General features: G+C 38.8%; 1 protein-coding gene across 2 annotated transcripts in view; it reads right to left on the bottom strand.

Moving 5' to 3' along the window:
- Positions 1 to 12,416, bottom strand: part of UBE2QL1 (ubiquitin conjugating enzyme E2 Q family like 1) — a 55,814-nt gene extending 43,398 nt beyond the window's left edge. The window contains exons 1-2 of one of the 2 annotated variants that reach the window (XM_044665404.1): positions 12,000 to 12,416; positions 11,470 to 11,939 (exon numbers count right to left, since the gene is read on the bottom strand). In XM_044665404.1, coding sequence (XP_044521339.1) covers positions 11,470 to 11,939; positions 12,000 to 12,339 — 810 coding nt within the window. In that variant the 5' untranslated portion in view covers positions 12,340 to 12,416. Of the gene's footprint in view, positions 1 to 11,469 lie in introns of both variants that reach the window. The other variant, XM_044665396.1, reaches the window with a different exon arrangement.
- Between the last annotated feature and the right edge of the window lie 3,717 nt (positions 12,417 to 16,133).

Genomic DNA, 16,133 nt, shown 5'->3' with positions numbered 1-16,133 from the left:
AGTTTAAAGCTACTAAATATCAGAGGATCTCAACATGAAATATATTTTGAAATATGTTCTAGTATCATCTAGTTTAAGTCCCTGGTTTTATAGATAAGGGAATTAAGATCTAAAAAGGAGTGCTGTGTGTGTAATTATATGTGTTATATATAATTTTAAGTGTGTATATATTGTCTTATGATATGGGTTATGTATAATTATAAGGGTACATATTATATGTGTTATATAAATGTATAAATTACATTGTTACATATTTTATACAATTATAAGTGCATATAATTATATTATGGGTTGTATATAAGTATATATACTTGTAATAAAGTAATATATAATAGGTATATGGTATATGTATATTTTTATATACATATATATAAGTAGCAGACCTAAGATTTGAACTCAGATCTTTGGGGTCCGAATACACTGCTTTTTCCATTATAGCAACAGCTGCTTGATTATTCACAGATTATACCATGGAATCCATTCAAGAATACCATAAATAAGAAGCAATATCTGATCATTAAAAATTGATTAACCATAAAAAGAAAGAAAAAGCAACTCTAAGAAGGGGACTTACCAACTATAAGGTAACTGTAATTTATTAGACCCCCAATTTACTGTTTCTGATGTAACCTCTGTAATGCAAACCTTAAATATCCTAGTACAAAGAGCAGCTGATCAGAGGTATTAACACCTGATTGTGAGTCCTGGCTATGTAGGGTCCAAGAATGGACAGCATTTCTCATTTGAAGAAGAGAAGGGGAAGCAGGCAGAATGTGCACAACTGTCATCAAAGGATATACAGACAGGTTGTGTGTTGAACATTTTCATAAGTGCCTTTTAGCTGTCATTTTATTTCTCCCGAATGTTTGATATGTTTGATAGCCATAGATCCCCTGAATCTTTTCTTTGTCTTGATGATTACTCAATTCCATTTATGGTCTTGGTTTATTGTTCCTGAATTTTTCTCCCAGCTCTCTGACTTCTCCTCCCTCCAATAGGGAGGCTTTGATCTCGCTCAGGTTAGATGCCAGTTCACATCATCCTCTGAGCACAGGACCCACTTTCTCTTTTACCTGCTTCCGACACATTGAGGGTTTCATGAGAGGACCTACAACTTATATACTGTGTGACTCTGGGCATACCACTTAACCACTCTGATACAATTTTCTCATTTTAAAAATGGAGGTCATAATGTCTACCCTGAATGACCCACAGAGTTCCTCAGCCTGAATCTGTGTCAAGATCCCTGTATTTGGAGTCAAGAGTACAGAGGTTCAAAGTCTGTTTCTGGCATTTAAAAGAACAGAGTGTATACAACACTTTAATTCCCTGTGGATTGGTTTCCTCATCTGCAAAAGGAGCTTTAGATGATTTCAAAGTTTCCCTTCATTTCTAAATCTGTGAGTCTATAAATGTGAAAGCTAGCATTCAATAGGTTGGCAAAGCACTTTAGATATTATCTCTTTTGATCATCATAACCCTGCAGTAGGTGTTATTATCCTCATTTTACAATTGAGGAAGCTGAGGCAGGGGTAAAGTGACTTGCCTAAGATCACACACTATATATCCGAGGGTTGATTTGATCTGATGTCTTCTTGACTATAAATTCATCACTCTAAACATTGCACCACTAAGCTGCTGCTTGATAATATCAGCTAACATTTTATTGCGCTTATCTTTTAACTCATTTTATCTTCACAACACCTGTGAGGTAGGTGTTATTATTACCCCCATTTTATATATGAGGAAATATGAAGAAACTGAAGCAAAGAGAGGATAAGTGATTCTGTCCAGGGCCACACAGCTGTCTGAGGCAGGATTCAAACTCAGGTCTTCCGGACTCCAATTGATACACTTCTCTATCCACTGCACTCCCTAATTGCCAATATTATAAGCCTTTACTATATAACATACTTATATTATAAGAAGGGATATTGAGGCAGAATAGGCCTCCAAACTGTCAACTAATCACTCAGAAAACTGTTAATGTTGTTATATTATTACTATATATTAAATGCATATTTCCAAATGGATTTGAAACTTTATAAGGTGAAATAAGTAACTTGAAAAAGCCATGCTCTTAGAAATGTGATGTTTCATTGGTCTAACATGTGACATTTCTAGTCTAATCCAGAAGATCCTCTAACTTCATTGGGGGAAAAAATAATGGCAGTTGTAATTTGGAATAGAAATATTTGACTAAGTAGAGTGTAGGACCTCCCAAGCAGAAGAGATGAATAGAGAAATTAAAATTATCTCATTATGTTTGAAGTTTGTGGATAAAATTTTTGAAAATAAAGCCAGTATGGAAATAACAAAAATTAAAGTAATCTAAATGTCTGGTTTTCCCTGTAATTTGAATTATGGTGAGAAATAAGTAAAAACAAATTTCTATCAGAGTAAGACTCCACTATTCTAGACTTTTATTATAACAGATTAATCTTTAAATCAACATCTTTATGGCTCATCCAATGATATGTCATGTGGGATCCAAGCAGTCATGCAGACATTTTTTACCTAATGTTGACTTAAATTTTATGCTTTATGTCCATTTGATAAGAAATTCAGGGGGGCAGCTGGGTAGCTCAATGGATTGAGAACCAGGCCTAGAGACAAGAGGTCCTAGGTTCAAATCTGGCCTCAGACACTTCCCAGCTGTGTGATCCTGGGCAAGTCACTTGACCCCCATTGCCTAGCCCTTACCTCTCTTCTGCCTTGGAGCCCAATACACAGTATTGACTCCAAGATGGAAGGTAAAAAAAAAAAAATTCAGAAAATACCTGGTTTCACACAACTGGTAAGATAAATTATTTTTTAAAAAGAAAATGCCAAATGGTTATAATTATGTACAATGATTACTTTTAAATGATATGCAACATGAGGTAGTTCATATTTAACCTTCCTCTGAGGAACATTTAAAAAGGTTTTCTACTATATATTTAATAAGCTATGTTGCTTTTCATTCTGACCTATGATAGACTAGACCAGATTGAAAGTATGAATAGATCATAAATCCTGAATATGGAGTCCTGAACTTTATTCATTTTTCAAGTAATTTTCTATATTTTGATGGATCTGTAATCTCATGGATATAGGTAATCCTGTGCATTTAAATATAATCTAAAACAGTATGTTAATAAAATTTTTATTTAAAAAAATATTCAAGCAAGAAACTTAAGAAATCATCTTAGGTAGCAAGTGAGCAGGCGCAGTTCTCTAGAATCAGAAAAAGGGGTGCCATAAGCTCCTCCAAATTATCTGTTTTTAATCAAAGGAATCTGGAAACAGTAACTGATTGACCAGTTCACAGTGGATTTTCAGATAGGACATGGGTTGCTGGAGATTTGTAATTAATTGTCAAAACTCCTTGCATCAATCTTTGGATCCATTTGAGTTTTTGATCAACATAACCTAGGTCCTTACTTAAGGGTTTCTGAACAACAGGTAGAGGTAAGTCCAGCCATGTAAATCTAGGTTCATACAATGCAAAGTTTTCTCACAAGATATGAATTAGATTAGACTCATACCTGAATAGAAAGAGAACTGAATTAGATCCAGAATTGAGTCACAAGATGGAATCAGTCAATTCACTCAATTCTCATAATTCCTTCAGAACTCAGGTGATATTTCATATCAATAGCTTGTCCGCACAATTGGAAAAAAGCAAGTTTAAAAGTTATTTCTGTTGGCAGTGTCTGCCTGTACATGAACTGGCCCCATGGATTGCACTATGGGCTGCTTCATCACTGAATATCCCTAATAGCAATGTTTGCCTGTTTTGACTGTCTCCCCTACAGCCTACATAGTCTTCCAGTCTTACAGTTTATTCTAACTCTTTGTCTTTATCTTTCTTCTGACACAAATTTTATGTAGTCTCCCTCATCTTATATTCCTGAACCCATCACTCAATATTCCCATTTTTTCTCCTTTAGCTTTTCTATTGGATAGATAAAAAGAATAATGGGCAGTGTTGGAAAAGGGACCAAAGTGTTCTCTATAGAAAAACTAAGCTTGGAATGATTATGTCTGGAAGGTAGAAAATTTCTAATAGAGGTAGAATATTTGCACAGATAAAATCCCTAAGATAGCCTCAGTGATTATATCTAAAGAAGAAACAGAAACAGGATTAGCATGGAAGGCTGAGGAAGCCACCAGAATATTTAGGGAAAAAAAGGATCTTTTGTGAGTTGCCAATCCACAATGTGGGTGGAAGTAGAAAAATGTGGGTCCAAAAATATAGACTTGTATGTGGAAACGTTTCTGTCATGTTGTGTTTTTTTGTTTTAATGGCCTAATTTTCCATATTTTAGCAAAGAAGAAAAAACAATGAAATAACTCAGAAGAACAGCTTCTGGATAGTTTTCATTCATTTCTTATCTAGCTACAGCTACATATCATCTACCTTATGGATTTTTCACAAGAATATTTAATCATATTATCCTGTCTGCCCACCCCACCCCCCTTCACCTACTATGGATTGAATCTAAGTTACCTCTTTCCATTGCCAAGACAGTGTTTCCTCAGGAGAATATATACCAATTATATTAGCTTCACTAAAATAATTAGTGAAATAAGTCAAAGATAAAAAAACAAAACTAAATATAAACTATTTAAAGATTAACCATCTTTAGAGGCTCTCTACCTCAATGTTCTTTTCCATGTATCTAATGAAAGTTTTTAATGAACCTTCATTATTGTCTTCTCCCAAAGTCCACATTCTTTCATGGCACAAGGAGACCCAATGGTCAAGGACCTGACTTTGTCTTGTCTTTTTCCACAACAGTGCTTACAGGTTGTTGAGTGAGGTCAAAGTGCTGGTGAAGAGAAAAATGGGGAATGTTAGAGATTTTAGGAAGAGCTGGGTATTCAAGGTGGAAGTATGAGAAAGATTAAATAGGAATTAGTAAAGAAAATTCTTTGGCAGATCCAATTTTTTCTTTCCTCCATATTTTTTTCATTTGTTTCCCTTCTTCTCCAGGCTCCAAGTAGCACATACATAAGGAGTTGGTAGAGGGCAAAGAAAAACACAGATATATTCCCTTCCCCTCTCTAATACTGGACATTACTCATTATACCAACAAATGTTAACCAGCAGAAAAGTACTAGATCTGTGAATAAAGCTCAAGAATGGCTTTTAGGTCATCCCAACTTTTATTATTAATATTTGTCATCATTCAAATATGGCAACCCAGTCAAGAGATGTCTCTGCAGCATGGAAGCAAGTATATTCCTTTTTTTTTAACCCTTACTTTCTGTCTTAACACCTCTATGACAGAAGGGTAAGGGATAGGCAAATAGATTTAAGTGACTGGCCCAGGGTCATTCAGCTAGGAAGCATCTGAGGTCAGATTTGAATCCAGGAGCTCCAAGTTCTTTTCCTATCACATATGTTCTGCAGTGCTAAGAACGTTTTTTCACTAGCTAACCCCAGCTATTTCTGAGGCTCAGAAGAGAAAAACCAAAAAAGGTTACAGAAAGCCTGAGAAGTATTTTAAGTTTGACCATAACTTAGGTGATTCACTGTCAATTTACCACTCACATTAGTATTTTCTTTTTTAAAATTAAAAAAAGATGCTATGAGAAAATCATTTCTTGGAAATCTCAAATATAAATGCAAAAATTTAAATGACAAAAATTCAAATCTAAATTTTTCATTCATAACTTGTGGCTCCTTTAAAGAAAATTAAGTATCAATTTAAAAGCAAGTTACTACTATTATTAACTATTTGTTAGAGAAAGCAACCACTAGAGACTCGGCTATGTCAGAACACTCGGTTGGTAACTATTTTTAGGATGCAAAGTCCTATCTACATTTTTATGCCTGCCCTACTTGACTTATTCTTAAGACTTGTTATTAAGTAGCTATTTTTCTTCCCAAAGCAAGCAAACTTATAGATGCCACAACCTGCCAAGTCATAGTTAGCTGGTAATTAATTTTGTTCCCTATACTGAGGTAGAGAAGAAAATGACACAGTGACTCATAAAAAACAGTACTAAAAATCAACATCAGGTCTGATCTGGAAATTTTTTTTTAAATTAATGTCTTCACTTTTACCTTCAACATGTTTATAATTCACTGTAAGATTATCTCCTAATAAAATAAAATGACTTTTCAGGATGACATTGTGCTAATATAAAATGTCTTTATTTTGTGTTCATTTCACATTGTGAATATCATTTCTGTAGATGAAATTCTGATTAATAACAGCAAAAGTTGGATCTTAAAAAATTCAAGAGTCAATTGCAATTGGTTAGCATCTTTTGATTTGTAGAAATACTAATGTCCATTCTGCTTTCTGATTAGTTCACGTATAATTTGCAAAACCACAAATAAAATTTTTCGATGTCTTCTTTAAGGACAATAGTCACTGCTCTAGAAAAATATTGAAGAAATGATATTTCTTACTGGTTTTTTCTTCAAAGATAAAGTGCACATGATAAGAATTGCTTTAACATACTTATTGATTTTAGTCATGCATGTCATTTAAATAAAACTGAACAATGGACACCAGACCCTGTGAAAATCTCTGGCAGCATTTCCAGTTTCCTTTATTAAAAAAACACAGTTAATAGTCAAATAATAACTGACTTGTAATCACTGACACATTTTTACTACAATGAGTAAAATCTGCAAAGTTTTAAAGTATCATTTCTTCTTTAGATTCTTTGCTAATGGTTGAGAGTGTATTTATTCCATGTGCACAAAATGAAGAGAAGAGTCATGATTGATAGAGAGAGGATTGAGACAATCCAAAAAAATCAGTCTGGCTTTTCTGTCAGTAATTTGATGCTACACTTCACTTCATGATAAAACCCATCACAGATCAGTCAAAATTATTGTTGATCTTCGAAGTCCTGTTAGACATTTCATTAGAACACCAAGTTCTAATAAAGGTTTGTCTCCAATTGGTACATGGTCCTGGGCCTGGCTAGGGCATGACCATGACCAGAGTTCAGTCCCAGGGGCCAGCTCCTTGACTGTTGGAATGCCTGATCATCAAACTGTTTAATGATCTGAAAGAGTTCACCGAGTTGATTTGAACTCTTTATTATTATAAAACAGGGGGAATTTATCATAGGATGATTTGAATTAATCTGTATGTCAGTCCAAATTGCTATGTTTTGGGAATTCATTTACTTCTATCATCTTAAAGACTCAATCTCATGCCAATCAAATCTGTTTCAGTTGTAAAGAACATATGATGTAAGATATATGCACAAACTCTTAAAATGAAGTGCCAATTTGTGTTTTTTAAAATCACATACCAAAAAGTCATTTAAAATGTAATTTTGTGATCATAGATTAATCAATATTCTTTAAATACTGAGTATCCACAATGTATAAGATGTTGTTCTGAGTTCCATAATATGTATTGATTGAGGGGGCAGTATGAGATAATGGAAAGAGTAAGTCTTTGAGAAGTTGTGAGTTGTAATTAAAGATGTCATTTATTAACTATGTGACCCTAAAAATCACTCACACCCAACCTATAACTAAGCCTCATCTTCCTCATTTATAAGGTAGGAAAAACAAAACTTGCCCCTTCTGTCCCTCATATGATGTGAGAAAATTCCATATATGGAAATCTATGCTCTTAGCTAAAAATCAAAATACTATATAATAAAATGAAAGGATATCTCAGTTTGAGTTTTTCCAATAACTGGGGCAGTCCTGGACTAGTGGAAAACTTGCCTAAGTCATAGAAGGTATGTGGTAAAGTGGTCCTCCCCCGCCAAAAAAAATATAGTAGGCAGTTAATAAATGAACTCTGAATTGATTTCAGGTCTCACCTCTGAAATATACAGGTGTGTGACCCTGGGCAAGTCACTTAACCCTTTTAGTGCTCTGGGCTTCCTAAGAGCACAAATTGAAGTAAAAGTGTCAACCTTCATTAGTAGAGAGTTCCCTCATCTGAGCCTTCCCTATAAAGGTAATCATAGGACTAGTCCCAATTTTTATCCTTATCTATTAATTATTGCTCTTCTGATTCCAAATTGCTAAAGATGTTGCCTAAAAAAAAGTTTACAGGAGAAAGTAAAAGGCAAAAAAAGCAAGGTATGGACATTGACATTCTTAAACAACTTAAATTACTGCAGAGTGAATGAACTATATTATTGCTAAACAATATCAAACAATATATTGTACTAAATATCCAGAGGTCACATTTTTAAAATTAAATGAAAACCTTTATGAATAATAAGCAACAGTAGCCTTGTCATGTGACAAGTTTAAATGTTCTAATTTGAAATCCCCCAATTTTAAACCAAATTAAATTTCTTTCTTTTTTTTTTTTTAAACCTTTACCTTCCATTTGAGAATCAATACTGTATATTGATTCCAAGGAAGAAGAATGGTTAAATGCTAGGCAATGGAGGTTAAATGACTTGCCCAGGGTCACATAGAAAGGAAGTGTCTGAGTCTATATTTGAACCCAGGACCTCCTGTCTCTAGGCCTGGTTCTCAATCCACTGAGTCACTTAGCTACTCCATTTAAAGCAAATCTAATAAAAACTGAAATTTTTAGGACAATGTTCGGGACATTATTATTATATATTAAAAAAGAAAAATAAACACAAAGCACTCTTCAAGTATTTCTACAGAAGACCAGACATAGAAGCAAATTTTCAAGCTCTTAAGAACCAGAAAATTAATGCTGTCTAGTTACAAAAACTGATATTGAGTTATTTAATTTTCATAATAGGAAAGAAAGCTACTGTATTAATAATATTATGTACTTTTCTATGCATTTTCTTGAAGACCTTTGGATTACTCTACCTGTATACTTTTAACTATCTATGGAATTCAGTCAGTAATTAGAGCCCCCTAGAGTAAATGAACTCAGAAGCAGTGAATTAACAAAAGTAGGATTCAATGCCTCAATGATGCTTATGTAATCTGTCACATTATCGAATCAAGGCATAGAACCCTGGATGAGTAATTGTCATTTATTTCTTCCAAGATTTTTAGCCACTTATATTTAAATCTTTAATGTTTTATGTGTAACTTGAAGAATTTGTTTCCCACTCAATTTACAATACTCTCAGGGAGCTGGAGACCAATAAGATTAATATGCAAACATATGAAAAAAGTAAAATTAGGATTAAAAACTATATTGTAGGCTTAGATCTATATTCACCTATATTACACAATAATTGAGCTTAAGTAATAGAAAGATTCTAATCCAAAATGTGCCTGGATAGAAAGCATTAGGTCCAATTAAGTAGACAGTAATCCCTCATTGACTATTTTATTAAATAAAGAAAATACCTTTAATTATTTCTACCACTGATATCATGCTAAGCACCAACTATTTGTAAGTTTTGTTTTTTTACTTTATTCACTCACTGTTACTCACTGCCACCTTTAGAGATATATACCTAGTTATTTTATAAGAATATTATTATCAGCATGAATAGAACTATTACTAGCATTAAATATTTGAAACTCTTATTCTGAACAATAAGGAAAATCCCTTAGTGAGGAAAAATGCATTTCATTCTTAAGAAAATGTAGCCATTCCTATGTCCCACCCCTCAGAAATCTTTACCATGACTAATGAAAAGAAGTACCAGATTTTTCTAGAGTTCTGATAAAAGGTTAGTATTCCAGTAGCGCAGGTGTTTCTGTATATTCTTCCACATAAATTCCAGTCTTAAAAAATTGACTCCTTTGATTAGTAGTCTCCTTTCAAAATCCTTTCTAATGAACCACATACCTCTACATTCCCATATACCACTTAACTCTAAAATTAATGATCTGCCACTGGTATTATTTCTTCTATCAGTTAAACATATTCTTGCAACTAAACTAGTCCTATCTTAGTTTTTATTCAAGGAATATGACAAAAACAAATCCCAGAAGAAATGGAATGGAGTACCTAGAATATGTAGCTTCATTAAAAATGACAGGACTACTATGAATCAAGGAGTCTTTTAAGACTTTAGGATGTTATTTGTTTAGACTTCCAGATGCTCTCTGGAACCCGATCCTTTCCTAAGATAGAGAACCAACTGAAGCAGTCAAACAGTATGGTAAGAAATGGGGGGGGGGGTGTTGTAATATCATTAAACTGGGGCCTAAAAAACATACCTTCTATATTTATCAAAAATAAATGAAAATTTTGTTAAATAATATATGGCCAGTCAAATATTCAGTTAATACACATCACTACATAACTCTATACCCAATGAAAGGAAAATGATTTCACACTTACTTAGCAGTGAATATGAAGGTGAAGGTTAAGAGGGTTGTAGAACACCTCTCAAAAGATACATTCATCGAATTGTCATATAATCATTGCCCTAGATTTTCTTTTAGGTAAATTACCTATCAAGATTTCATAGGTAAAAGGAAGCCATTCAAATAGCATGTCCCAGTTTTAGGTTATTTAGTTAAAACCTTCCATCAGCACAAAAGGTTTTAGCCTTTTTAGGATAGGGAGGGAACAAAATATACAGGAATAAAGAGGAAAGAGAGGCCCATGGAAATCTGTTCTCAGGCGATTCATTGAAAAGTGAAGATCCAAAAATCAGAAAGAAAAAAGTATTGAAAAATCAGGAAAAAAAGAAGCTATTTTCTCATTTTAATTAATTCAACCGGTTTTATGGGTTTTCCCACATCAGGAAGACTTTCATCACTAACTTCCTAATGTTATTTCTGGTTAGCAAAATTGTTCACCTTTGGGAGGCACCAGATTTCTCTCAGAATGAGTGAGAAAACAAATAGATTGACCAATACTTACTTACCACGGATCTTATCCCCAAATCTGCAAATGGCTCCATCTGAAATGTTTTATAAGAAGGAACAGATTTCCTGGGGGCTGCTAAATTACAGTTTCAATTCTCACAATGATTTTTCAGAGATAGCCGCAGCGACAAAGAGACAGAAGCAGTCAGAAACAGAGACAAAGACAGAGAAACAGAGACAAAGACAGAGAAGCAGAGACAGAAAGATACAGAGATTTACAGATGGAGGGAGACAGAAAGAGATAGAAGCTGAGAAAGAAACGGAAACAACCAAGAGATGGAGATACCAACAGAAGGCAAGATAGACACAGAAAATGAGACAGGTAGACCACGCATAAGGGGACACACAGTACATGTATGCTCATAGGGCAATCTGGTTGAAGCTGACGCAACTCAAGTTTAGAAACGGGAAGGGGAAAGGTGAGAGGTAAGTTCTAGGAGGACGTCTCCTAATTGAGGCTGAATGAAGTACCAAAAAGCAGGATGTCCAATCTCCCGCACCTGACGGGTCAGAAGCAGGGAACCAACAGAAGGTGAAAGAAAAGGCTTTCCCCCGGCTCTCCAGCCCCTCTCCCCATCTGTCTGTACCTAGTGTCCCCAAGCCGCCCTCGTCCTCTGCCCATGCAGAGGCCCTCTCCTGCCCCTCACAGACCGCCCGGTGGGGCTCCCCCTGTGACCCAACCTCCGCCTCCCCCAGCATCTTCCCCTGTCCTCCCGCCTTACCTGGCCCTTCACCAGACTGGCAGCGAACTGCCTCATTACAGCCTCGACAGTGTAGGCGCTGGACCAGCCCCGGGGGGTGAGCAACTCCATGCAGATGGCTCCCCCGTCCAGCACATAGCCGTTCTCTAGCCGGGGACTGAGCACACGCATGAAGGGCGGTGAGAAGGGGAAGTTGTCAGGGAAGGTGAGGTTGAGGAGGATGAACTCGGTGTTGGTCTCCTTCATGTCCTGCCACAACACCGAGTCCTTATCCACCTGGTGCAGCTTCACGTTCCAGTCGTAGAGGCTCTCGTCCACCAGCTCCACCGAGATGAAGCGATCGCTCAGCCGGGAGATGTCCTGCAGCTCCTTCATCAGCCGCCTGCTCCTCACCTGGGTGCCAGGCTGCCCCCGCCCTATCGGCGCCAGGCTGCCGGCCGCTGGATTCTGGGCCACCTGAGAGGAGCCCTTCCCGCCGCCACTGCGGCCACCTCCCCCGCCACCTCCGGGCTGCTGCTTGGATTCCTTAGTGGACTGGTTCTCCCTGGCGCTCGCCTGCTTCTCCTTGTGTCCCCCAGAGCTGGACTGCTGCTGCTGCTGCTTGTCCTTGTTGGCCAGCTCCAGCGCTCGCTTGTTCTTGGAGTGCCCGGGGCTGCCTTCGTTGCCGCCACCGCCGCTGCCGCCGCTGCAGCCGCCCACTCCTCCCGGAGCATTCTGCTGCTGCTTGTTACTGTGGTTCTTCTGGTTGCCTTTGCCCCTCAGCGAGGAGCCACCGCCGCCGCCGCGGCCGTGCTGGCTGCTGCTGTGGAGATGGTTGTGGTGATGTTTGGGGTCCTCAGTGTCCCGGTTGTGCAGCCGGATAAGCCCGATTTTCCGGAGCAGAGTGGCCATTTTAACCTTCTTCCGTGGCTCGGGAGAGTGGAGAGAAAAGCACCCACTCTTTCCTGAAGCCGGGCGATTGACTTGACTTCTTTTCCGGCTGCGGACCTGGAACCAGCAGCACCAGCAGCGGAGTCCGCGCTAACCCAAAGGAGAAGGGGAGGCGAAGGGAGGCGTACACGCGGCGCTGCACGGGGCGGAGGGGCGGGGACGAGGGGTTAGAGGACTGACGGGCGGCGAGGAGCTGGACGTCTGGCTGCCTTGGCTGCCGCTGCTGCCACAGGACAACTTGCGTCTTTTCTCTCTGCTGTCAGCCAGCGGGGCAGGAAAGCAGCTCGCGCTGCAGGGCTCGGACGCCCAGGGGAAGAAGGCTTGAGCGGAGGTTCCTGGGGCTGCGCAAGAGATGGGGGCCGGCTGTAGCGGCTCCCTCAGAGACTGCCTCTCCCCACATTCAGAGCTGGCAGCACTGCAGCATCTGAGCTAGCAGGACAGGCTCTCTTCGGGTTATTTATTACCACGGTCATATGATTATCTCTCTTCTCTCCTCCCTTCTATTTCTTTCCCCCCTCTGAGGGGAGAGAGAGGGTTGCTGTACTGCAAGCGAGGAGTCTCCTTCCCTTTCAGGGCACTCGGAAGTTGATCAATAGCTGGGCAGCCCAGGCGGGAAGAAAGATGGGGGCGAGGGGTGAGAAAGAGGGTGGAGGGGAAAGTGTTGCTTAGCGGGTGGCGGGGGCAGAGATGGTCGTGCTATCTTCTAGTCTCTGCAGCGTCTACAGGCAGGTTTCCTGTTTCCTAATTCCTGACTCTTCTTTGTTGTGCGATCCTCCGGGCTCTTCACCGGCTTCCGAGAGAGCTGGTATCAAGAGTGGGCGAGCGGGAGGAAAGGAGAAAGACTGCGGGCAGGCGCTACGGAGGAGGGGGTTGGGTGGGGGAGAGGTGGGAGATTCCGGAGCCGTTCCACCTCCTCCCTGCAAAGTCGTGCTTCCTTCAGCGGGGTGTCCTTCGGGACAGCCAGACTCCGGGGGTCACGTAGTCTCCTGGATGAAAGGAGGAGATGGGCAGTCAGGTTGGCTAATCCTAGCCCCAGGGACTGCTGCGTTCTTCGGGGGAACCTAGCTGCGTCAATGACTGTTGGGCTCTAGCCGGGGTCCTCGCAGATGCTGCCGCCGGTGCGGCCGCTGACATTGCAGAGGCAGCCGCTCTGTCTGTGCCCTATGCTGCGCTGAGGCGGAGGCACTATAGAGGCTGTGGAGGGGTGGGAGGAGCAGGGAGGGGAGGAGTCCGCCGGATTGCAGTTCACATATAGGCTGCCGCCCAGCAGCGATAGCAAGAGTAGCAGCCGCTACGGTACCCTCATATCCCACCCCATCCCTTGGTTGCCGCCACCACCACCACCTATACCGCCGCCGACTGGAAGAGAAGGAAAATGTATCCCCCAGAACGCTTCATTACTTACATCTTTAATCGAAGCTCTCAAACCAACCAAATCTCCACAGAGGGGACAGCTAGATACTTAAGAAAAACTCGATGACTCGAATTCCTCCAAATCCAGGAATACAAAAGCCCTCTACTTGGGGGAGGGAGTATTAAGAAGCAAAGAGGTGAGACTAGAGGTTTACTGTCAAAGGAACCACACAACCATGCAGATTCAGAGTTCGAAGACCTAAGCTCTCCAGTCCAAGCTCATAGCTACTTTAACCTACTTAGAAAAATCAGAAAGGGAAAGGCATATGTTGAGAAAATTGTAATGACCTATTTATTGACACCCTCTGCAACCCCCCCCCCCACACACACACACCATATCTCCTATGGTGCAATATAATCCTGGACAGCAAATTCAACAGTCCCAAATTATCGACAAGGAGGAGGAACCTGGACACTGAAATAGACTTTTATGAGAATTAATTAAAGAATCATTTGGATCGGACTGGGGAGTGAGTATGTTGGTAAGAATGTCCACTACAATTCCATTAAATAAAATCCCTTTCAATTAATTACTCGATAAAAGAATAAATCCGTTACAGTAATTCACATCCCTGCTGCCACTCCATGCTGCATCCTGAAAAGGTCTGCACTGTTTTCCGAAGAGAGATCTAGCATTTGAGAAGGTAGTGCTGGACGTTTCATTCTAAGCCATTTCAGAAAGATTGCAGAAAGCAAACTAACAACTGACTCCTTCCAAGATACGTGCATAGCATAGCATCAGCCTAAGGTTTAGAATCATTGAATGAACTTTTTTTTTTTTTTTAATCTGAGTGACACATTGCAAGAAATTTTGGCAAATCCTCCACTTTTAATATGTCCTACCCATTCAACTGCTCTAAGACTACCAGATCTCATTTTTATCCATTGAATTTCAGGTATAAAGTGCATTTTTGTAGGTAGTTGAGATTCCTGGTAAAATGGGGGAATATATAGGAAATCTCCAGATATACATTTAACATTTTCACAAGTACTCAATGCATGTCACATTGCTTATGTGCCAGGTTGCTTAACAAAATGACTTCATAATGAACTACAATACTAAGGATTGAAGCATAATACAAGCAGTATCATGGAGAGCAAATTGGATTAGCAGTCCAAATTCTATTAAGATTTTCACAGTTTGTGGAAGCTTGACTATAAATAAATTACTGTAATATAATATTGGTTTCTTAAGTGCTAAGGCATTGATTTTTTAAAAAATCTTTTTACTATTTTCACTAGCTTTCCAAATCATTTAAAATATCAACCTCCCCCAATTATCTGATCAGGCCACTGCAAGAAACCATGAAGATATGCAAATATTAAGATTCTGTTTTCAATTTTCTCAAGTATCCTAAAACAAGAGATTGTCACCTTTATTATAATGAATTAAAGCATTAATGACATCCACTTAAAAACAGTTATTAACCACCCAATTGTGCCATAGGAAAAAAATCAAAAGAATCACATTTCTATTTGGCTTTTGCCCTCTAATATTCTATAATCCCCAAGTGGATTATAAATTCCTTGAGGGCAGGTACTGTCTTTAGTCTCTTTTTGCACCACCAGAGTTTATCATAGTGCCAGGAACACAGTGGGAACTTAATAAATATTAATTGCTTGATAATCCAACCCATTTCTTATTATTTCATTATGTTGCTGATGAAAATACACAGAGGGCAAAGATACACAGGGTATATATGAAACATTGTCCTCTCCATCATTATCTTATGTGGCACCTCGTTCCTAGATATGTGCAAATATATTAATAATATCCAACACCTTCTACAAATTATTTAGTTTAATTAGCTTAATTGATACCATTTCCCTTTTACATCAGTCATTTCCAAACCAAATAACTAGGGACCACTGACCCCTTCCTTGTAACAAAAAAACAATTAAGCAGAACTAAGCACAGTGACCACATCTGACTGTGTATGGAGAAGTTTGCACCAATAATCACTATTGCTCTGACTAGAAAAGGGAAATACATTTTTCATTATCTATTCTCTAAGATCAAGATTAGGCATTATAATTAATTGGACTTAGATTTCTTTTAGTGTTCTTTTTGTCAACATTATTCTGATACCTGAATATATTATCTTGGTTCTACTTACTTCACTTTGCATCAGATTGTATGTCTTCCCATTTAAAAAAAAAAATAATTCTTGGGCAGCTGGGTAGCTCAGTGGATTGAGGGCCAGGCCTAGAGACGGGAGGTCCTAGGTTCAAATCTGGCCTCAGACACTTCCCAGCTGTGTGACCCTGGGCAAGTCACTTGACCCCCATTGCCTACCCTTACCACTCTTCTGCCTTGGAGCCAATACACAGTATTGACTCCA

The sequence above is a fragment of the Gracilinanus agilis genome, chromosome 1, assembly GCF_016433145.1.
Source record: "Gracilinanus agilis isolate LMUSP501 chromosome 1, AgileGrace, whole genome shotgun sequence".
Classification (NCBI taxonomy): domain Eukaryota; kingdom Metazoa; phylum Chordata; class Mammalia; order Didelphimorphia; family Didelphidae; genus Gracilinanus; species Gracilinanus agilis.
The sequence above is the reverse complement of the archived record's forward strand: the minus strand, read 5'-3'. Positions and strand labels throughout refer to the sequence as shown.